Genomic DNA, 23,018 nt, shown 5'->3' on the forward strand with positions numbered 1-23,018 from the left:
AAACAACAGAACTTTTATAGCGTGCTCACCCTGGGTCCTCCGTCACAGTTCCACTGATCAACTAAAAATAAATACTAATCAACTACAAAACACACATGACTCAGTCATATTCTCGAATGCCTATTACGAATTCGAATCCATAGAATGCTTTTGAGTTTTGTTTCCTAATACGTAAAAACGTTCTTTACAGAAATGGTTTTATATGGCATACAGAATTCTGATCAGTGTGTTGCCTACGTAAGCACATAAGTGACTCTACGACTGGTATTTCAGGTGCATGGACTCCATTATGTGTTTCCAATTACATACTGGAGCTGCCATTTTTTGCCCGGACGAACAGCAACTATTTTTCACAGAAAGAGGCACCCAAGGATCTAGTTTTAAAAATACAGTTGGTGTAAGTGCTATCGAGGAGGGAAGTGACATCTCATTTCATATAGGTACAAACCGTAGTCATCGATCGCGACGCAAACGTTATTATATGTAGTCATAGACTGGGCCTCGCTCCAAAATAGGCCTATAATGCAATCCATCACTGACGTAGAACAACACTTCGAATTGGTGTCATAAACGTTTCAAATACAAATGTTTTGAAATGCTAGGCTCACTTGGGCTTGAACTGGGGCCATCAGTGTCAGAAACCAGAACTCTACCTTGAAGCCAGATAAGCCGAATGGCGGGACCCCATGTCAGTTACACATGAGAATAGCGAGAACTGACCCACGAGGTGGTGTCAGGTTACACCGAAAGTGAGTAGCATCCACAGGGGTGAATATCATCCAAAGTACCGATTGGCCTGCAGTGATCACAGCGGGCTGGTAAATGCGCGCCCGTATTGTTGTTTAGTGACGAATTGTATCGGCCCGTCTGGCCGATATGGGCCTTCCCGCATAGAAGCGGTCATGAAATGAGCAGATGTGTCAATGATAGGGCACGCGAGCACAATTCGCCACTAGACGAGAATACGGGCGCGCATTTACCAGCCCGCTGTGATCACTGCAGGCAATTGAGTCCTTTGCAATCCAAATGCAGACCTTTTGTAGAGAAGATTGCTATTCTTGCCAGAAGTGAAAACACAATGGTCTGGGAGCTTTAAGAAGCCTTTCATATCAAGAAGGAAGGGGACCAGTGTGTCAGTGAGACATCTGTGTTGCCGCGTACGAATGAATTTCATTTTTTGGAATCTGCTCTTTCTAATTGAGTATATCTCACCGGTGTTTTTTTTTGTGTGTGGTGTTCTTGTGTACATGCTCCGGGGATTTCTTGTGTATATATATATGACGCGACGCCTCCAATGACTCTAGTTGCGAGTGATCGCTTGTGCTTGTCGTCTTTCTGTCGTCCTTGCTGATTCGCGCTCTAAGTTTTATCAAATATGCACCAACTTGCCAAATAGTGTGTTGCATGGAACCTTATTTCGATTGGTGGGAAACGTTTGTTGATGTACAAACAAAGCAGCCCCGTTGTTTCCCCGTTCTTGTCGGTATATGAATTGTGGCACACTTCGTAGTATGCTAATCACAGCTGCCCGTGCTTCCCCCGGCACGCGAAACACTCCAACGAACTTTGTAAAGGCATCTACCAAATAAAATGTGTGTGCCTTCGTGTGCCTGTGCGTATTAGTGTGTGTCCGTGCGTCTGCTTGTGTGTGCATGTGTGTCGGGGGAGTGAATCTTCAAACAGTTTTTCAAGGGATAAGATGCACTTTGGCATAAAATGACGCATTTCTACAAGTACGGTAGTCCAATGGCTTAGCTAGAGCATCACATTCGGCTTTAGCGTGAAATATCTCAAAATGTTCTGAGCAACGGCTCATCAACCGCATGCGAGGACTTAGGTTCCCCCTTAAACGTCATAAAATGCCGCAGTTGCGACTACATTACCTTACACCAGAGCAGACGGAGACGATAAGTGGGAGAAGCATTGCTCCAGCTAAGACTCTAGACGACTGTACCCTTTAGCTCCCGCCCCGCGGGGGAAAGAGAAGGGGGACTAGTAGCAAAGTTCCCGGAGCCAATTCTGGAGAGGTCTGAGGATCTTCCAAGATGGAGGTGACGGAACCGTGGAGCGCATCGTGTGGCTTTTCAGTCACACCCCGGGCCTCCCGCCCACCTCTCTTCCGGTTCCTCGGATCGGCACTCCTCCTCCATTGCTTCGGTACAGGCACCCTAACAAGCCAGCAGTAACAACAGCATCCCTTTTCCATCCCGTCGTGCTCCTAGGCCTTGGAGGCTTATCCTGGACAGCCCCTCCCTTGAGGACCAGCTCCTATTGGTCGGCAGAGCAGAGGCCGCGTCCATGGCACTCGGATTCCCCTGACCGGAGTCCAGGCCTCCTTTCCCCAACCTTCTCCCCTTCTAAAGGCCAATAAATTGCGTTCCACCACCAACTCCACAATGGAGGCCTGGGCCACGAAGGTGTCATGTTCTGGCTGCTTGCTGTGAAACGAACGTCCACAATGAGCGTTTCAAGTCACCTTCTTTGGCAGCAGCGGTGCAGAAAGTGCAATTGTTAGTGAAGGACGAATGTTAATGCCCACGTCAAGGTGAGAATAATATAAAGGGCCATATCAAATTGCTGACTGCGCACCGCGACATCCTCCCAGCGGGCCAACGTTGGTTGGTTCCATACGGTAGGATGATGCAGTTGTGGAGTGACGCTTGTCTTCCTTGTGTTGGAGTAATTTTTCGTCTCCAGCCGTTCTAAGCAAGGAATGCGGCCGTGCAGTACATTCACGGTGCAGTCACTATCCGCTCCAATGAGAGCGGGGGGTCTATTCCGACGAATTCAAATCAGCTGGACCACACAGGGTTTGTTTTTGGTATAGCGTGGATGTCTCTTTAAACATTCGAATTGTAGGCTACATTGAGTAAATCCTGTATTTACGCCCTAAACCAAATATATGCTTGCAGAGTAGAACATCCAGCGATCCGAAGAAGTTCCGCCGTAAGTTCCCGTAGGCTGTCCCGGATAGTTGGATCCTCTGACAGCGTAGATAGAACAGGGCGGAGAATTTGTACACGCCTTGTGAATGCAGTGCATGTCATGTGTCCCACGGCGTAGCGGCTGTGAAATTGGCAATTCGGTGGGGTTTATTTTGTTGTTTCGGATTCGATGCGGACATGTACGGTGTTCTCTATCTCTTCGTCAAGCTTTGGCCTTCATTTATAATTACGCGATTTTTAGTGCGTAAGGACTAGCAGTGTAAACCCGAACTTTGTGTGCGCGTAAACTCGATAGTTGCCGATACCTACACACCAGTTTCTACCCGTAATAATGTATCGGACAAAGCTGACTGAAATGGTTAACGAAATCAATCATTTTATTGAGTCGGCAAGTTGCATCAATCAAGAACACAATCAATTGCGTCACTGTTACTAGAAGGATAGTTAACAAGAAATTTGCGCGTACTTCTAAGCCTCACATGATCTCATACCCTTCCCCGGAGGAGCACGCACCTGCAGGTCGGCTTTGGAAAACGCTCCTTAAAACCGCTAGATATCTGAATCATTTGATTTTGTGAACAAGTTCTGTGATTCCATGAATGCTTTTTGCGACATTTACACCTGTTTATGTCCTTAAAAGGCGAAATCTATAGCGCTTCTTTTCAAGATACGTATCAAACACTGTTGTAGTCCTACATCGTCCAATCACTGTCACTTAGACTGCGAATTTTAAACTTGTCGAATTCATTCCCATTCTCCCCGCAAACAGGGCTTAACGACAGGTCTATCCAACCAAAGAGCCCGCCATCGCGCATTTCGTAACAGCAAATGTCGCGCACACTACACAGTCATGAAAACCAAACCACCCAGCCTGCACTTACATTTATTGTTGTGACAACGCTTTTGCAATGACAAAGCATTTCTACTGGCTTCATCTCCAGCGCAAAACAGGCAAAAGCTCGTCATAAGTTGATTTGAAAACATACCTTTGTGCCTCTCCCAGCGTTCTTGATGCCAGAAATCTCTGAGCCACTACTTGGTCCAAACAGACTCTGTACATGGAAAACGTAGCTGATCCGACCAGAGCCGACAAGATGTTCTCGTCGTGCGTTATGTCAAATTTAGTGCTGTGGTTACGTAAAGAGAACTATTAGTGCACGTACTACAATACGTTCCATCAACACAACGGTTGCTTTGGCGTAAGAAAGCAAACTGTGAGCTTCCGGAAACGCCCGTATCTATATCCCTCCAAGCAAGCTTCAATATGCAATCTGGTGAGGCAGTGTTGTATACAGCTTTTACGTGCGCTGAATTACCCCTATGTTGTTTTGATACCCAAGCACGAAAACGCCTCGCTGATCATTTCGAAAGTCACTGGATGCGAGGAATCAAATGTGAATAAATATACCGCATTGAATGAATAAATATAACAAGCGCTACAAAAAGCCAATATGGCAGGTTTTCTTTGTTTCAAAACAAGGTACTGATAACTTGCATCACACATTTTTATTGCAATGTATATTTTGGGCTATAAAAAAATAAATCCTCGACTTGTCTTTTCGGCAGACGGGAGCGATACCTGCAGTGATATTTGAGCTACCAGCTTTCATTCAGCTTAGATTACTATCTTCATAACGTCACACATTATCCTAAGAAAAGGCATGAAAGTCGACACTTACTTGGCCAAATATACACGTGCATCAAAGTCAGACACCGGTTGCACGGTGCTGTTGGCACTGTTCGAGTCAACGATGACTTTTGTTATGACTGTTGCTGGTGCCAGTAAAATAAAAACAAGCTGCATGCAGTCGGTCCACACGACGCCCCTGAGCCCGCCCTTGTTTGCGTGTGGAAATAAAAGAGGCAGCCACGAGCAATTAGTTCTTGAAAAAATAGTTTCCGAATTTTCATACCAAAAACATTTGAATCAATATTTTCGTACTACACATTATAAATCACTGCTTACACCCCATTTAAAGAAACACAGTTAACGGTTACAACATGCATATAATCCATGTTAGGCTTGGCGTTTATATAATATGGTAGAATCAACAAGTTCGTTTTAAATTTGTGGTACTCAGCATATTGTCACGAAGCCAAGGACGACGCAGTTGTCTTGCAGGAGAAACAAGTTTATTGGAGCGAACTTGTGCTCCCCTAACAACTCAAAAGAATACAGAGGCGGCGAAGCAGCGGTCAACAAAGTGACTTGCGTCAGCGAGCGTCGCAGAATCGAATGCCCCGGCGTCCGCACTGCAGGCTTTTTATCTTTTGGCGCGCGTGGTTCTCGAAACGTCGATTCGCATCGAGAACATAGTAGATCCAAGAAGATTATTCTGGGCTGTTCACGTTAGATCGGAATGCTCTCCCTATCACAACAGATAACTCATGCGGCACAGAAAGAAAGAATGGAACACGCGCTTCCCTTGGCGCAGAGATAACACAGGCCGGCGCAGCCGGGCGGTAAAAGCAAAACACAAATAAACAAACCCAATGTATGGTTCGCGGCATTACCCCCATTTAAAAGTGCATCGACCCGATGCTAACATAAGCGACAGTCCGAATAAAAGTTCGTCATCGTCCGTAGAAAGGTTTTAAGCGAACCACGTGGACGACTTCAGGCCGCGTGCGTCGTCGTGATGTGCCGGAGTCACCATCGGGGATCACTTCCTAGGTAAGTTGGCCAACACGTCGTAGAATCTGGTAGGGTCCGAAATACCGTCGCAGGAGCTTCTCACTGAGTCCGCGTCGTCGGATGGGAGTCCAAACCCACACACGATCCCCTGGTTGGTACTCGGCGTCTCGGCGTCGGGGGTTGTAGCGGCCCGCATCCACCAGCTGCTGGTCCGTTATACGAACTCGAGCGAGCTGGCGGGCCTCCTCCGCACGTTGAAGATATCCGTGGACGTCGGCGTTGAGGTCGTCGTCTTCTACGTGCGGAAGCATGGCGTCGAGCATCGTAGTCGGCCTTCTACCGTAGACAAGCTCGAACGGCGTCAGCTGTGTCGTCTCCTGGATAGCCGTGTTGTACGCAAACGTGACATACGGGAGCACTTCGTCCCAAGTCTTATGTTCAACGTCAACGTACATTGACAGCATATCTGCGATTGTCTTGTTCAGACGTTCTGTTAGTCCGTTTGTTTGGGGGTGGTACGCCGTCGTTCTTCGGTGATCCGTGTTGCTGTAGCGTAATACTCCTTGCATCAGCTCCGCAGTAAATGCCGTTCCGCGGTCTGTGATTAGGACTTCCGGGGCTCCATGTCGCAGCACAACTTGGCTTATAAAGAACTTCGCCACTTCTTGTGCAGTCCCCCTCGGAAGAGCGGCGGTCTCTGCGTAGCGCGTCATGTAGTCTGTCGCTACGACAATCCACTTGTTCTGTGATCGTGACGTAGGGAACGGGCCTAAAAGGTCCATTCCAATCTGTTGAAATGGTCTCGATGGGACGGCGATCGGTTGCAGAAGTCCGGCGGGTCTTGTCGGCGGCGTTTTTCGTCGCTGGCAGTCACGGCAGCTCCGGACGTAGTGGGTGACGTCAGAGGTAAGGCCGGGCCAGTAGTACCTCGCCTTGATTTTTCCAATAGTGCGGGCTGTGCCCAGATGTCCGGAAGACGGGTCGTCGTGGCACGCTTCCAAAATTTCGTCACGAAGGTCCGCGGGGATGACGAGAAGGTAATTCGCTCTTGTTCCGAGGCTGAAATTCTTCTTCACAAGGACGGAGTTTCTCAGGCTGAATGCTGGTAAGCTGCGTTTGAAGCTCCTAGGAACGGCAACGTTGCATCCCTCGAGGTACTCGATTATGACGCGTAAGTCGGGGTCGGCACGCTGCTGGGCGGCTAGGTCGCTCTCCGTCACGATCCCGAAGAACGCGCTGTCTTCATCAGAGTCTTGTGGTGGTGGGTCGACGGGGGCGCGAGACAGGCAGTCGGCGTCGGAGTGTTTCCTGCCGGATTTATAAACGACTGTAACGTCGAACTCCTGCAGGCGCAAGCTCCACCGCCCAAGACGGCCAGAGGGGTCCTTCAAATTGGCGAGCCAACACAGCGCATGGTGGTCTGTTACAACCTTGAATGGCCTTCTATACACGTATGGGCGAAATTTTGAAATCGCCCATATAATAGCTAGGCACTCTTTCTCAGAGGCAGAATAGTTTTTCTCCTCCTTCGACAGACCACGGCTAGCATAGGCGATTACCCTTTCGCAGCCGCTTTGCTTTTGGACAAGGACGGCACCCAAGCCTATATCGCTGGCGTCCGTATGCATTTCCGTTTCGGCATTTCCGTCGAAATGAGCGAGCACGGGCGGGCTTTGCAGGCGTTTTTGCAGCTCGCCGAATGCTTTTTCTTGGTCGTTTTCCCAGCTGAAAGGGGTGCTATCTTTCGTCAAGCGCGTGAGTGGCTCTGCAATGCGTGCGAAGTTTGCGACGAAGCGCCGGTAGTATGTGCACAGCCCGAGAAATCTCCGCACGCCCTTCTTGTCTTTCGGCCTTGGGAAGTTCGCAATGGCTGAAGTTTTTGCCGGGTCAGGTAGGACTCCCGCGGCGTTGACGACGTGGCCCAAGAACTTGAGTTCCCCGTATGCGAAACGGCACTTTTCAGGCTTCAGCGTCAACCCCGACGTACGAATGGCCTCGAGTACAGACTCCAACCTTTCAAGGTGTTCGTCGAAAGTCCGGGCGAATACCACTACGTCGTCGAGGTATACGAGGCAGGTGTGCCACTTAAGGCCAGCTAGCACAGTGTCCATGACTCTTTGAAACGTCGCTGGTGCTGTGCACAGCCCAAACGGCATCACCTTGAACTCGTATAGGCCGTCTGGAGTTATAAATGCAGTCTTCTCTCGGTCTCTCTCGTCCACTTCAATTTGCCAGTAGCCGGTCTTCAGGTCCATCGATGAAAAGTACTTCGCGTGGCAGAGGTGGTCGAGGGCGTCGTCGATTCGAGGGAGGGGGTACACGTCCTTTTTCATGATTTTGTTCAGTCGCCGGTAGTCAACGCAAAACCTTAATGTGCCGTCTTTTTTCTTTACGAGTACGACGGGCGCAGCCCAGGGGCTTTTCGATGGCTGTATAATGTCATCGCTCAGCATGTCGTCGACTTGAGTCCGGATGGCTTCCCGTTCGTGTGAAGAGACGCGGTACGGTGACTGTCGGGTATACGTCGGGCTCCATCTTCGGTTATTATTCGGTGCTTCGCTAGAGGGGTCTGACGTAGTTTTGCGCTCGACGAAAAACATTCGCTATAGCGACGCAGCAAAGCCAATAATTTTTTCCGTTGTTCTTGCGGTAGCGCCGGATTCACGTCGAATGGCTGCGGGAGCTTGAATGTTTCTACGGGTGTGCGTTCAAAGTCGGCGACTGCGATCACATCACTTGCTTCTTGCGTTTCTTCGAGGAACGCAATTGCAGCTCCCTTGTTTAAATGCTGGTACTCTTCGGTGAAATTAGTGACCAAAACGTGAGATTGGCGTTGCTTAAAGTGCGCAATGCCTCTTGCGACGGAGACACCGCGGTCGAGAAGCAACCTTCGATCACTCTCTACGATAGCGTAGATGTCAGAAGCAGCATCCTCACAGTAGACGGCGATCATCAAGCTTGCGCGGGGTGGCAGGCTGATGTGATCGTCGGCGATCCTGACAGCAGCACGGTGATCGGGGTTCGGCTGCGGCGTCGTGGAGTGATTGGAGGAAAATGTTATCGACTTGGTCTGCAGATCAATTATTGCGCCGTTGTCCGTCAAAAAGTCCATTCCGAGAATCACGTTGCGGGAGCAGTTAGGCAGAACGACGAACGCCGCAGGGTACGTTGTGCCGTCTATGGTGACGCGCGATGTGCACGTTCCACTTGGCGTCACGAGGTGGCCTCCTGCTGTGCGTATGTGCGGACCGTCCCATCTGGTCATAACTTTCTTCAGTTTAGACGCAAATGGTCCGCTCATTACCGAATAGTCAGCTCCCGTGTCTACGAGGGCGACTATGTCAAAGCCGTCGATGGACACCTTGACGTCAGATGCAGTCGTCCTCGAGTTCCGGGTTCGTCGGGGCGTCGTATCTCTGCTTGTACGTGTTGATGGTCGGGCACTGTGCATCGTCGTTTTCGTCGTCTTCTCAACGGACGTCTCGGTCAGGTCGGGTACGCGTCGCGGCGTATAGCTGTTGTCGTGTACGGGAGTCTCGTCAGGTCTGGGTCGGGTCGTCGGGATGAGGGCATGTTGTGAGTCACTGTCTTCCGCGAGACGTTGCGTCGTTGGAGGGTTTTCATTTTTCCATGATCGTGCAACTTTACCTCCAGAAGTTGCTGCTTTTAGTTTACCCCGCGTGGGCTGGGGGACCTTCCACGTGAGAACTCAGCATTGCTACGGCGGTTCGGCGACTGGTATGGGTAGGGTGACGGCGAACGGTTGAAACGGGCTGGTCGACGGCTGGTGTTGGACAGGTACTCTTCGATCTCCGATGGGCGCTGGCCAGTTCGGGGGCGGGGTGCGTCGACGGAGAACCCTCGCAAACCGAGCCTCCTGTAGGGGCAGCGACGGTAGACGTGGTCGGCCTCTCCGCAGTGGTAGCACAGCGGACGATTGTCGGACGTTCGCCACACGTCGGTCTTCCTTGGGGCAGGGGGTTGCGCCGCAGGTGGTCGGGCCGGCGAGAGGGGACGACGGTACGGAGCCTCGTGACGATAGGGTGCAGGTGGGCGAGGGCGATGTACAGCAGCCGCGTAGGTCATGGCTTGCGGCTCACGAGGTGCTACTGGCGTCGTTGAAGTTCCCAGCGCTTGCTGCACTTCTTCTCTAATGACGTCGGTAAGAGAAGCGACTTGTGGTTGCGGCGGCGTCGGGAGCAGTTTCCGCAGCTCCTCCCTCACTATTTCGCGGATAGTGTCGCGTAGTGAGTCGGAGTTGATAGCGCTGGCACCAAGCGTCTCCGAAACCAGCGCATTGATTGGGCGGTCGTACTGCCTCGTTCGGATTTCGAGCGTCTTCTCCATCGCGGCGGCCTCAGACGCGAATTCGGACACGGTCTTGGGGGGGTTGCGAACAAGGCACGCGAAGAGCTCTTGCTTTACACCTCGCATCAGAAACCTTAGTTTCTTTTCTTCCGTCATTCCTGGGTCCGCACGGCGGAAAAGTCGCTTCATTTCCTCGACGAAGATTACGACTCCTTCGTTCGGGTGTTGCGTTCGAGTTTCCAGTAAAATCGCAGCTCGTTCTTTTCTCACCACGGTTGTGAAGGTCTTAAGGAACTCGCTTTTGAATTGCGTCCAGTCGGTCAAGGCGCTCTCGTGGTTTTCAAACCAAGTTCGGGCTGCATCCTCCAAGTAAAAGAAAACATGCCGGAAGGTTTCTTCATCGTCCCACCTGTTGAAGATCCGCACGCGCTCCAGCTTCTCCAACCATTCCTCTGGATCTTCAGCGGGGGCTCCCCGGAACGATGGCGGTTCCCGGGGCTGCTGCAGCATGATTGGCGACGTTGTTTCTTGTACCATGGTGTTGGTTGCAGCGTTCCTTTTCTTGGGCCCTTCTGGCATCAAACCGAACTCGGGTGGAAAATCTTGCAGGCGGAGGCTGGCTCTTGTTGGACTGGCTTGGCGGCTTCCCGAGGTTGCAGTGGGCATGAAGGGTGCGTACCCAGCACCTCCACCAGATGTCACGAAGCCAAGGACGACGCAGTTGTCTTGCAGGAGAAACAAGTTTATTGGAGCGAACTTGTGCTCCCCTAACAACTCAAAAGAATACAGAGGCGGCGAAGCAGCGGTCAACAAAGTGACTTGCGTCAGCGAGCGTCGCAGAATCGAATGCCCCGGCGTCCGCACTGCAGGCTTTTTATCTTTTGGCGCGCGTGGTTCTCGAAACGTCGATTCGCATCGAGAACATAGTAGATCCAAGAAGATTATTCTGGGCTGTTCACGTTAGATCGGAATGCTCTCCCTATCACAACAGATAACTCATGCGGCACAGAAAGAAAGAATGGAACACGCGCTTCCCTTGGCGCAGAGATAACACAGGCCGGCGCAGCCGGGCGGTAAAAGCAAAACACAAATAAACAAACCCAATGTATGGTTCGCGGCAATATTTACTTATGATAACAAATGTTAGCTTTACCTTATACAGACTAGGAGTGAATTTTAAAACCGCAATTATGCGTCAGGAACGCGTGGGGGGGGGGGTATTTTTTCAGAACACCGGGTCGCGGATTTTTGAAGACCGAGCAACGTGCGTCATCGAGACGAGCCCGAAGTTCACGAGGCATTTGGATGAGATTCTCGCGCACTTTCCAATATCAACAAATGCATCAATTTTTGTTTTCACAAATTAGTTTTATCTCGTATTTACCGTAGATATTTAGTCAGTAATACAATACGTAATGGTTAAGTAAGTACGTGCGTTGAGCTGAGTCAGACTTGGCGTTGAAAGGAATGTTGTTTTACAGCACTTACCAGGGCAGTGTAGAACGTTCCACAAAATCCTATTAGTATGTTGCACCAAAGCAGTGGAACGTCAAAAGCTACAAAAGTACACAACGAAAAGATTTTGCGTGCTTTACTGCTCAAAAATAGGAAATCAGCGTCCATGCTTTAAACATACAGCCCTACAAACGTACAGTGTGTAGCTTTGAGAGTGTTTGCTGAAGTGTAAATTTTTTCGGAGGCATATTGCGGCTCGCTATGACTGCGGTTTGCTTACTTTATACAATTCACTATGTGCTACCAATAGCCTATTCCTACTATAGATGTAGCTCAAGTAAGAACACAAAGACACATGACTGGATGCTGTTTTGCACAAGTATTTTTAATTCCGCTTCTGTAATAGTCTTAGTGTATGAGATGCACTTGATTACATGAAGAAACACTTCATGGCAATCCTTGTGTCTACCTCGTCTGTCGTCCTGCTCTGGATCCTTTTGGATACCCTGAATGTTTGTTCGGTGTCGAAAGCAACACATGTAACGTGCACAGCAGTGTCTCGCGCCGTAACTGTGACTCTACAGACACCTTATGCTCTTGCCTAAGGCCACTACTCGTCATTTAAACAGGGTCCCCAAAAACATTTCTGTATACCGGACGGGAAGACCCTCCAGTTTCTAGCCGTGTCTATGTATTTATGAAGTTTTTGCCATGATGGCGGCTATGGTACTACAAAAAAACCAACACAACTCCGCAAGAGCTTTTCTGAAGATTTCTGAAGAGAGCAATAAATTGCTCTCACGTTTTCCCATAGCTCCTATCCAACGATTTTTAAAAAGCTGTGGTTCACGCGCATAATGATCGCCGCCTTTTGCAACAGCCCAGCAGCGCCTTTATACATTTTTAATGACAAAGTTTTCAGTTGTTTAATAGATGCATTTTAAAAAAGTGTGATACGTGCATCTCTAAAGTAAACATCTTTGCCCGGGCTTATTAAGAGAGACATTAAAAATTTTCGCTATATTTTACTCATTTTTTATATCTATGCTGCAGCTGTAGATTCCACAATGGTTCAACGATTGCTGTAATAATACCACGTAATGAACAAAGGATACACTATTGCACCTAAATGTTTTGAAGCTCCAAAAGAGCAGCGTTACTAGTATATTCTAACTCTGGCTTGAGTGAACGCCTGCATATGCAACTTCCCCTCAAGCCCGTACTGAACGCAATGCCGTCTTGTGCGTGAACTGCTTTAGTTTCCTTGCACAGTGGAGAACGAGAACTTGTTAATTTTGAACCAAACAGTTCGCACCCACCTGTAACAATTGTGAGGCTTGCTGCGAAGATTGACATTGCTCCCAGAGTTTGCTGAAAAAGAGCACTTTACATTAGTGGCTCCACCCTTTTCTGGTAAGAAATGAATCCCCCAAAACACTGTTCAGTGTTCCTAAGTTGGCCTTAAGTTGAACTGAGGGATACATTACGCTTGATAGCAGTGCATATGTTAAAAACTTCCGGGGACGAAATTTTAGTCTTAACGTTCTCATTAGTTTGAGGCAGGGCAGAAAAATACTTATCACAAATTTAGTCTTGTTTTTTTACAGTTTACAACAAATATGCGCAACCACTACCACTTCATTTGAAAACTTTAGGATTATAATTTACTGGAGCGTGTAACCTACAGTGGCGCAACGTCACAGGTGCACGTTTACTTCATGCCAATATGACGACCCCTTGCATTATGCATGGTGGTTACTCAATCAAGGTACTTACCGTGAGAAATATGTAAGTTCCGCAGGCTGTCAATGAAATGGCAGGGTTGAACCGCTTCCGAATATACTGCAAAGATATATAATGTATTAATCACTCTCGGATTGCCACAGAAGTAGAAAGGACACAACAACGGCGCATCCTTTCTTCATTCAATTCAAATCTAGAAAATAGCCATTATATCGACAGAAACACGATTATACCCGGATTGCTTCCCAAACATCTGAGCAAAAATAACATGTTATCATTGCATCTGTTATTTATATGCTCGAAGAAAAATTTACTGGGTTGCCATCAGAATTTCAGTTTCGTGCGTAAGACTTTATAGCCCAAAATAAATACAATTATCGGAAGCAAAGTTTTGCAGGACCCGTGTAGCCAGGCTGAACTACTGCCTACTCTCGGCGGGCTGATGTGTATAAACCAGAACATTTATACTGTCAATGCTTTTTAGATAAAATGGCAGGTCTTGCCACGTGTTCTAGCGTATTCGTTGTAATTCTTGTTTATTGCTTCCTTCGTATACTTTTGCTTAAATTCCCTAAATATCGTATTCCAAGATCCGACGTGCAAATGCATTGCTTATGTTTGTTACTTAGTAACAGAGCCAACTGAACTTACGCGTGTTGTTTCATGTGCACTGTGTGCTGGTCATCAGGTCAATTCCATAGGAGGCAACTTTTATAACGCCTTGGATCATGGTAATTACTCTAAGCGTTCCTTCAAATTGAAGTACATTTTAAATTCCAGCATTTTTTACTATATTCAAATCATCCTTTCATATCGGTGTTGTTTTCTCTTATTTAACATGTTTTTTTTTGTTGTTTTATATAACTGTTTCATGTCGCGAAAGAACTTCCACGTTGAGTTACTTCGAAGTTCCAAAGGGCTGGATTATCGGCTCTCTCCTTATTTCTATTTTAAAGACAATAGTATTTCTCTGGCTACCTAAACTCAAAAGCTCTGGCCGGTCTTTCGACACAGCCGCCCGCCCAAAAGTTGAGAGAATTGTTCAGCTAGATGTTTATATAGGCAAACATTTTTTATACAACTGAATCAGGTACCCCCTTTATACTTGTCAACATTGTTAAGCAGAAAGAAAACATTCAGCTCATTTGAGGAAGACATACGTACGCAACTCTTACATGGCAGCCTTATTTTAATTAAAAACAGGTGTGTGCTTCATTTTTGCTCTAGCAGATAAAAATACACGTTGAAAACAGTACTTTTACAAGAATATACAAAGAAATGTCTCTCGGTGGTATTACAAGCCCAACGTTAACGAAGTGTTTCAATAAAAGGGCGTGGGAGCACGGTGAACGATGCAAAATCGCGTTGACGATTGAGCAAACGTTCACTGCGTTTATCCTGAGAGTGGGGAGACGGGAGGGGAAGAGCGTAAAGGTGGACAGGCGAAATAAGAGAGGAATTTTCGTGAGCATATACGCGGCCAGTTTCGTCATTACTAATTTAGCTCATTAAATTCGTTCCAATGGTCAGCGGCGTAGCGATTATACTGTTGCATACAGCGTCACTACCTGCCGCAAAAACCACCCTTTGCTTTAAACATTGCTGCCTAGCTCTGCACGTGGGGCTACACGTGCGATATAATTCTCTACTTCCAGAAAGTGATTCTGTTGTCGGATACGAATAACCCTGATGCCTCGTGATGAATGACTCCAGCAGTAAAATAAGCTGCCATGGTTCGTGCCACGTAGCATTTCTGTATTGTTTAGTCATAATTCGTCGTGGTGTATACATCTTGTTTTCATTTGTAGCAAACCTAAAAAAATTAAATTATTTTGAACGGATACTAACCAAAGCTTCTATGCATACTAATCTTTATCAAAGTTTCTTATTGTATTCGTCCTATATCCGTACTGCATGGTTCAGCATGGCAGCTGGATTCATGACAACTCTTCTGGTGGAACTTATTCCTTAGTGAATACGCAGTGATACATCATCATTACCCCACAAAAAAAAGTAATATTGTAATATTGAATCTTTTTTCACTCTCCGTTCCTCTATGTGAATATGCCGCGCACAGACTCACCTCGAAAATAGACGTGACGCGCAGTCCGTACATTACCGGCAAAAACAGGCGACCGGCGATGGGGGCCATGGCCATGCAGGCGACACCGTGCCAGATCAAATGGAACCCGTACGCGTAGAAGTGTCCCGTGAAACCCACAAGCCCCGTCGACGACATCAGGGTCGCTACCACCGAGGCTGCCAGAGGAACCACACGCAATGCGCGGCTACCGAGGAACACTTCTACCGGAGTATGGGCCGACCGCGCTTTCCGCCGTAGAGAGAAATAGAGGCCAAGTCCGAAGTTGAGGGCCATCATCACGCCAAACACAACGTACTCGATGATGGAAGCCATCCTACGGGCAAGGGACCACCTCCGCACACAGAAAAAAGCTTGAATAGGTTGAAGACAAGCCTGCAGCACTCGTCGCTGATCGTGGCGGTGTAGAGCGAAGAGTGTTCCGTGAAACCTGGCGTGGGTGAACCGCGCTTCGCACTTACCACCAGCTGTTCACTGGTTTACTGCGTTCCAGCGTTTGCGAGACAAGAGAAGTGTGCCACACAGCGCACATCGTATTAATTTCTCTGGACTTCCTCTTGCAGAAGACATAGAAAAACTAATATGTCGAAGTTTCATTTGCCTTCAATACCAGTGCCTCCGCCGCCACCGCATTAGTACCCCCTAATTTTACTTAGGACTAAAGCGTTACGTTTCTGCGATCTGTAAAACGACAACTAGAAATATTTTCGCTGCGCATACGGCGGTATAAAGCAAAAGAAGTTGGACGGAAGCGAAATTATAGTCCACTTTGAGCTCGGAGCACCGAACGCTTACTCTTAAACATTTGTGCTCACTTGCGTACTTTCCATTGGCACCTGTTTTTGTCAACCGACAGTCTATATCGTACGTCGGGAGAACATCCGGTTAAAATACTGAACACGTGGTTCCACGGCTAGGTATCCTGAAAACAGGCCGCAATATGTGCCTGTTTGTTCTGCTCTCCTTTGTATCTGTCGGTTTGCAGGGGCGGAAGTTTGATGGGAGCACACACCCGTTTTAGGGCATTGCATAGACACATAAAATAAAGAATTTCACAAATAATTCACGCAATAGAGAAATCTAAGGCGATTCTATTGGGGCAGATCGACTGCCAAAAAGTCAATATTGTTTAGACCACGTACACCGCAGCGCACTTAGAGTTTGAGACATTGCTTCGCTACAAATCGCCAACTCGTTATAATGTGACCAGCAGTATTCGGCGTTCCCAAACCTGCATATTGTCGAATTTCTGCACGAGCATAAGCGAACCCGCGTCTTTCTTCGCAGCCGAAAAAAACTACTTTCCATTCTTCAAGGAAGGCCTTTTCAAGCATAGCATACGTTATGGTTTCTTTTACACCCACTGAAAAAACTTTGGTCGTCACTTTAAATACAATTTTTATAGTGCCTGCATTACAAAGAGTCATGTCTGTCTCCCACAACAGTCAGAACAATTGCTTCAAATATATCCCTGCGGCGCCGTCGACTATGCAAGCACCGCTCCGAGTGTGTGGCCTAGAACTGCCATATTCCCTGTGATTCGCACTTGCTTCTAACTAGAGAACTTATTTCTCCTTGCATTCTGTGTCTTAATTGTCCTCTATTTGCAGTTTTTGTAGACTTTCGAGATCTGATACGAAGTGCATTGATTTTCAACATTGGACCATAACTACCTCATCATACTGCCGAATAGTAAGTGAATAACAAGTTCGATTGCCCCCTATGCACTGCAGTTTGGAACGTCGAGCTGCAGGAAGCTGCTGGCAGGCAGTCATCTCCGCATTGCATTCACTGGTTAAACTGATGAAATTGATATTTCTATTTAGGGAATGTTTTTATTTAGGAGGCATCCACCCAAGTCTTCCCTACTGTGATACTTTTTATAGAGTCCCCAAGGTTTCGCTTTAATAGAAAAATGTTCCCATGTGCGAGCTTGGCCGCCAACACAACCAGCAAGGGAGCGATCGGGACACCTATAACTACTTTTGGACCGAAAACAGTTTTGTTGCGGAGTGCTTTTTGCATCTGTTCTGTCGCACTCAACTCAAACCAGTAAAAATGACGTTAACAAATCTGTGCCAAAAAACCAGCGGAAACAACCATAAATCTGCAACAGTCATTCGATGTGTTCTTCCAGTACAAAGAAACCTCTGCGTAAAATCCCATAACTCCATATGGCGGGGTGGCGTGAGGCGGCACCCGTTGCCTAACACGCGTCGGCCATGTGAAACGAGCCAGGTTGCACAGTTTCTTCTGTCAGTAAATGATACCAAACTAACCTCGCGGATATTATAGTGCGCTCTCTAGGGTTTGCCGCTTTGTTAGCCAACTTTCTTCGTACCTTACGTTTTCGTTGAAGATTACCTGATTATTATTCAGTACTATACCTTACGCAATGCGATTCGAACTCCTCGTTCAAACCGTCAGTAGCCTTATTATTACCGCTAAAGGCCGGTTAGTAGGCGTGTACCATCTTTACCGTATACTTCTTCAATTGTGGCCCCAACGGTGGGGACCATTTTACTAATTCTGTAGAATTATACCACGCAGTGCTTAATGCTTCTTAGTGGGCCAAGGAACCAAGCCCACCTCCCTCCTGTCTTCATGCCTGCGGGAGCACAGAATATGCCCGCTAATGAACACCTCACACCTTAACCTGTTCTTCTAAACCCATCTAACCCAATGGTCTCTCATTTACTTCCTAAGGATTCATTCAGCCCGCACCACTATGTTACCCTCCCACGGCCACACATACTTGTGCTGTATAGTGTTGCCAGGTTCAAGTTGCAATAGCTGTCTATTCGGACACAGAGATTCTTCGCCCCCTCCGCTGTATAGCCAACCTTTCCACTACCGCGATCAAGTCCTTACCACTGCTGTGGGCTTTAAATTTTCAGTTCGTCTGTGCGGTTTTCACCTATTGCTACACCGGCGTAACAAGACGCTTTACTGGTGAGAGAATGCTGTTGCTGTCCCACTGAGCTACCCTAGTATGGTTGCACTCGTGTACCATAGACATTGTGGTACCTGGAATGAGAGAAGATTTACCCCAACCGGTGGCACTCTAAACCTGGGCATGGGCTATCGTCTCTCCTTGTTTGGTGGGGTTCCCCATCGCTATACAAACAGATACATAGAGAGAGAAAATAAAATGTATTTTCAAGATCCAAAAATATATTGTATAAACATTCCTTCAAGCGTTACAGCAACTAAGGTTACAAATAAAAACCTATGACATTATGAAAGACTATTTCTGGACATTTCTAAACGTCGAATTTATTCGCTGTTGGAGATTAACGCTTGAAAAGTAAATGTACGGTAAAAAGCTTATGTTATACCTGCATCGACACCTCACCTATTTGCAGTTGTACATTTACGCTTAAACTGGGTTAAATTGTGCGCGAAAAGTTACAGGGGATTGCTACACGTTTTCTCAGGAGGTGAAAACGCGGAAGCACGCGAGAGATCGAAGTTCACACGTAAAAGACTTTATGGCGCCCACAGGGATGCTGCGCCTATCATACGGCGGGTTTGTAGACTTCGGGTTCGAACTGAAAGCCTTAAGGAAGCATGTGTCTCAGTAAATTTCCCAGGAGGGCTTACCCAAAGCCGTTCACAGTGTCGGGTTTCTAAACATCGGTTTAAAACTCGAGTTTTGTGTTCTCTACTTCAGGCACCCACTGTGGAGCCACGAGAACGGCACGCTACTGTTTTGTGTGCTCAAAGTGAAGGCATTACATGCGTCATTGAAAGTTTGACCTCTTATGACCATGGCGTCGGCACAAAAGAACAAAAGCGAGCCAGCCGTATTAGATTATGCGTTTCAGAAAGTAAACAGTGATTGATTAGTAATGAAGTTCAGTAAAGCTTGCTGTCGGGATAGTTGGTGTAACATGCATTTGACGGTAACTAGCGCTTGTTGTAAACACAGAGACGGTCACGAAAAAAAACGTATACTTTCACGAGAAGACGGCGCTTCTCGTGAAAGTATATGTTTTTTTTTCGTGTCCGTCTCTGTGTTCACAGCAAGCGCAACTTACCCTTAAAAGCATTGATTAGTAATCAAACGTTTGGCGAAACTAGAGTGTATAAGAATGGGTTAGGGTAGATTAAGATAAGTAGGTGTATTAAGAAGGTATAAAACTGAATAAGAGGGAATCTTTATTGTTTACTGATTGGTACATGTAGTATCTGGGGGTTTCGTTTTTGGTTTCGGTTTTGATGTCGAGTAATTCTACCACCAGTGGGCTAACCCCAGGGTATATATATATATATATATATATATATAAATATATATATATATATATATATATATATATATATATATATATATATATATATATATATATATATATATATATATATATATATATATATGTATATATATATATATATGTGTGTGTGTGTGTGTGTGTGTGTGTGTGTGTGTGTGTGTGTGTGTGTGTGTATATGTATGTATGACGTCACTAAATAAATATTTCTCTTTTGGCTTGACTCTTCAACTCGAGCGTACGTCTCCTGCTTCGCCCTTCGGGGCCGTCGCCGACGCGACACCACAATGGCGCAGCCGACTCTTGAACCATCGAAAATGTAAGCACCCCAAATCTCTTGTGTAACATGTAAGCCGCCGTACTGGCTGCAAGGCTTTTTTTCGTTTATGTATTTCGGCTAAAATATTCAGTCAAGTTCGGTAAAGCGTTAGGCCTCCGCATCGAACTCCGCACATGATCGAGTCAGCCAGACCAGCGGGCGCAAGCACCGGCAGCGACTATGAATATCTCGTTCGCGGCTCACTTTGATGTCTCGAAATCACAGCGGGCGAACCGCCTACAGTTCCGCAGTTTATGTCAAGCAGAAAAGGAATCAGCGATCCACTTCGCGCGCCGTGTGCAATACGTGGGTAGACAGTGCAACTTCGGCTCCGACGAAGCCGCGTCACTCGTGGATCAACTCATCGTGGGACTTGCGTTCTATCCCACCAGGGAACGTCTGCTCACAGAAGGCCCTGCACTCACGTTTGACAGAGCCATCCATTGGCCGAATTCTCCAAAACGACGGGGCGTCATTTTGAAACGACGGGGTAGCGCCATGCAAACTCATGTGTTCTGGGGTTGGGGCCGTCGCTTTGGGGAAGCTGTGCGGGGAGAGCAGCAGCAGAAAAGCACTGTTGAGGGCGCAAAGCGACACCCTCTGCCCCCCGCCGTTTCGCTTGTCGCTTTGCGCCCTTCCAACAGTGCTTTTCTGCAGCTGCTCTCCCCGCACAGCTTCCCCAAAGCGACGGCCCCAACCCCAGAACACATGCGTTTGCATGGCGCTACCCCGTCATTTCAAGATGACGCCTGTTTTTTACAGAATTCGGCCCCATGTCATCCACAACGTAACTAAACTTCAAGATCTGCTGCAACGACATCAAGCAGCCAGAGAATAAATAGTTCAAGCGATCGACGGGACTCAACGAACTCGACCGCTTCGATTTCCACATCGTGAATTGCGATCCGCTACGTTTAGAACCAGCCACCGAAGTTCACCGCCGACACTTTGTGGCCGTTGTGACAGGACATGGCACCCACTTCAACAGTGCCCCACCCGTTTTCCACGTCGCGAGTTTCGCCCTACAATTTCAAAACACAGACGTGCATCATCGTCACGTCCGGCGCTTAGGTTAGCCCGGACCAGTGCTCGGCGTTCTCCTCCAGCGTGCGGCCGCTGTGGTAGGATGTGGCACTTGCTTCAACAGTGTCCCACTCCGGGGAAAACATATTTCTGGTACGACGAGACGGACGTCGTCGTCGTCAACCAGCTCGGCCAACATGCGACGCCAACTCACCAAGGATTCTACTCTGATGTCAAGGCGAATGACACCTACTTTCCCTGGTGCGCTCTGAGCTAGCAGAAAGCAGACGGAGAGAATCGCAGCTGGCTGAAGAAATGCGGCTGCTAACATCGCAACTAGCAGATCTTCGAGAGAAACTACGAGCGAACTCGTCTGAACTTGAGGAGAGCGATAGTGAATCTCAAGAGGTTAAGTCTCAAGAGGTTCAAGAAAAAGAAGCTGACAAGCCCGAGGGAGACTCCGAGAAGGCTGACGAAGCGACAAGCCTGAGGAAGGCGTCGAGAAGGCTTACGAAGAGCGAAAGCCCAAGATCCACACCGTCGAATATAACGACGAGTCTGCCGATAAAGACAAGAAAAAGAGAAAAGGAAACAGCGGAGTGTGTGGACTGTGTCAGCTGTTTGTGTAGGGTATGGGAATTTCATTTCCTCATTTTGTTCTTTTTTATAAAAAGGGGGGGGGGGGGGAAGAAGAAGTACAAAAAATTAGGGGAAGAAGAATGTAGTATCTGGGTGTTTCCGTTTTGGTTTCGGTTTTGATGTCAAGTAATTCTACCACCAGGGGGCTGACCCCAGGATATATATATGACGTCACTGAATAAATATTTCAGATTGGCTTGACTCTTCGACTCGAGCGTACGTCTCCTGCTTCGCCCTTCGCGGCCGCCGCCGACGCGACACCAAAGTACTAATGATTACTAAAGCGGGATTAAGCTTAATCAGGATGAATTAGCGTAAACTACGATGAAGTACAACAGATTGCAGTAAATTGAGATGGATTAGACGGATGAAGGTTTGTTCAGACTATATAAAATAGGGATCGAACTGGAATAAGAATACAGTCGAACCTCGTTATATCGAACACGGGTATATCGAATTATTGCTTATATCGAACCATTGTCAGTTTTTTAAAAGAATTACATGCATTTTTAATTTTCTGTATCGAACTCGGTCGGTTAAGAAATGGATATATCGAACTCAGTGCCGGCCGAAAGCGCGCGCTCCGGAGACAGGCGGCAGGCCTTCCCGCAACGCAGGGGAGAATAGCGGTGGCGCAGCAGGCGTTTACGACTCAAACGCATGCCTGAGGCGCCGGTAGCGCCATTCAGGCTAGGCGGCATACGCAGTTGGCTGACTCAGGCTCAGCCGGATCACCAGTTGGTTCAGTCGTTGTTCATCAGCTTCAGTCATCGCCTTGCCTTGTTTCAGTCGATAAGCTCAAGCCTCAACGCCTTAACGAACTCTTCAGCGTCGTGCGTGGTTTAAACTAGTGGACACTGTTCGCGCAGTTACGTGACTGTGTTTGCAAGGCGCTGTGTCAGCCGCGTGCGGCGTAGTGATGGTCAACTCGAGGAAACAGTCAACGCTACTGCAGTTTTTTTTCCCCTGGGAATAAATAGTTCACTTTAACGCTTCATGTGAGTAGTCATTCTTGTCGTTGCCTTTTTAGTGATTGAATCGCGCTGCATTTTGACGCGTTTTTGATCCAATTTTATATATCGAATTTCGGTTATATCGAACTATTTCACGGTTCGCGCACTGTTCGATATAACGAGGTTTGACTGTATGTATTTGGAAGGAAGCTTAACTAAGGTAAAGTGGATCATGAGAGATTTGGGTGCCATCAAGGTGCGACTGAGGTAGACTAACGTAGATTATAGTGCATTAAGATGCAATAACGTCTGTTATAATTATGTTAAGGTGGATGAAAGTGGGTTACCATGAATAAATTAGATTAAGAAGGACTAAGAACGGTAAAAAAGAATAGCTGCTGCGTCGTGTGGACGTGTGTATCACCATACTCGTTACAATAGGTCGCGAGTATTCACCTTCAAGCACGTAAGAATCAAAATTTCCCGAGAAATGTTTTTCCTGATGGCCCTTTTTTCACCGACAATTCCAACCTGGTGCTGCGTGTCGCGTTGGAGCACAGTAGTGGTTCAGACACGCAACACCTAAATGCACCTATTGACTAGGGGGGAGGGGGGAGAGACAGCGA

General features: G+C 47.4%; 2 protein-coding genes across 5 annotated transcripts in view; one reads left to right on the forward strand and one right to left on the reverse strand.

Moving 5' to 3' along the window:
- LOC144152484 (sodium-coupled monocarboxylate transporter 2-like) overlaps window positions 1-23,018 on the reverse strand; it is a 58,274-nt gene that overhangs the window by 28,143 nt on the left and 7,113 nt on the right. The window contains exons 1-6 of one of the 4 annotated variants that reach the window (XM_077683755.1): window positions 15,170-16,345; window positions 13,120-13,185; window positions 12,663-12,714; window positions 11,377-11,444; window positions 4,625-4,782; window positions 3,932-4,072 (exon numbers count right to left, since the gene is read on the reverse strand). In XM_077683755.1, coding sequence (XP_077539881.1) covers window positions 3,932-4,072; window positions 4,625-4,782; window positions 11,377-11,444; window positions 12,663-12,714; window positions 13,120-13,185; window positions 15,170-15,502 — 818 coding nt within the window. In that variant the 5' untranslated portion in view covers window positions 15,503-16,345. Of the gene's footprint in view, window positions 1-3,931; window positions 4,073-4,624; window positions 4,783-11,376; window positions 11,445-12,662; window positions 12,715-13,119; window positions 13,186-15,169; window positions 16,346-23,018 lie in introns of those variants that run through there. The other 3 variants (XM_077683756.1, XM_077683754.1, XM_077683757.1) reach the window with 3 other exon arrangements.
- LOC144152487 (uncharacterized) overlaps window positions 12,548-23,018 on the forward strand; it is a 38,597-nt gene continuing 28,126 nt past the window's right edge. The window contains exons 1-2 of the mRNA XM_077683765.1: window positions 12,548-12,756; window positions 16,798-16,879. The gene's annotated coding sequence lies outside the window, so the exon portion shown is untranslated. The remainder of the gene's footprint in view (window positions 12,757-16,797; window positions 16,880-23,018) is intronic.

This window comes from Haemaphysalis longicornis, unplaced genomic scaffold (assembly GCF_048455015.1).
Source record: "Haemaphysalis longicornis isolate Haplotype H1 unplaced genomic scaffold, Haemaphysalis longicornis Haplotype H1 scaffold_9, whole genome shotgun sequence".
Taxonomy (NCBI): Eukaryota; Metazoa; Arthropoda; class Arachnida; order Ixodida; family Ixodidae; genus Haemaphysalis; species Haemaphysalis longicornis.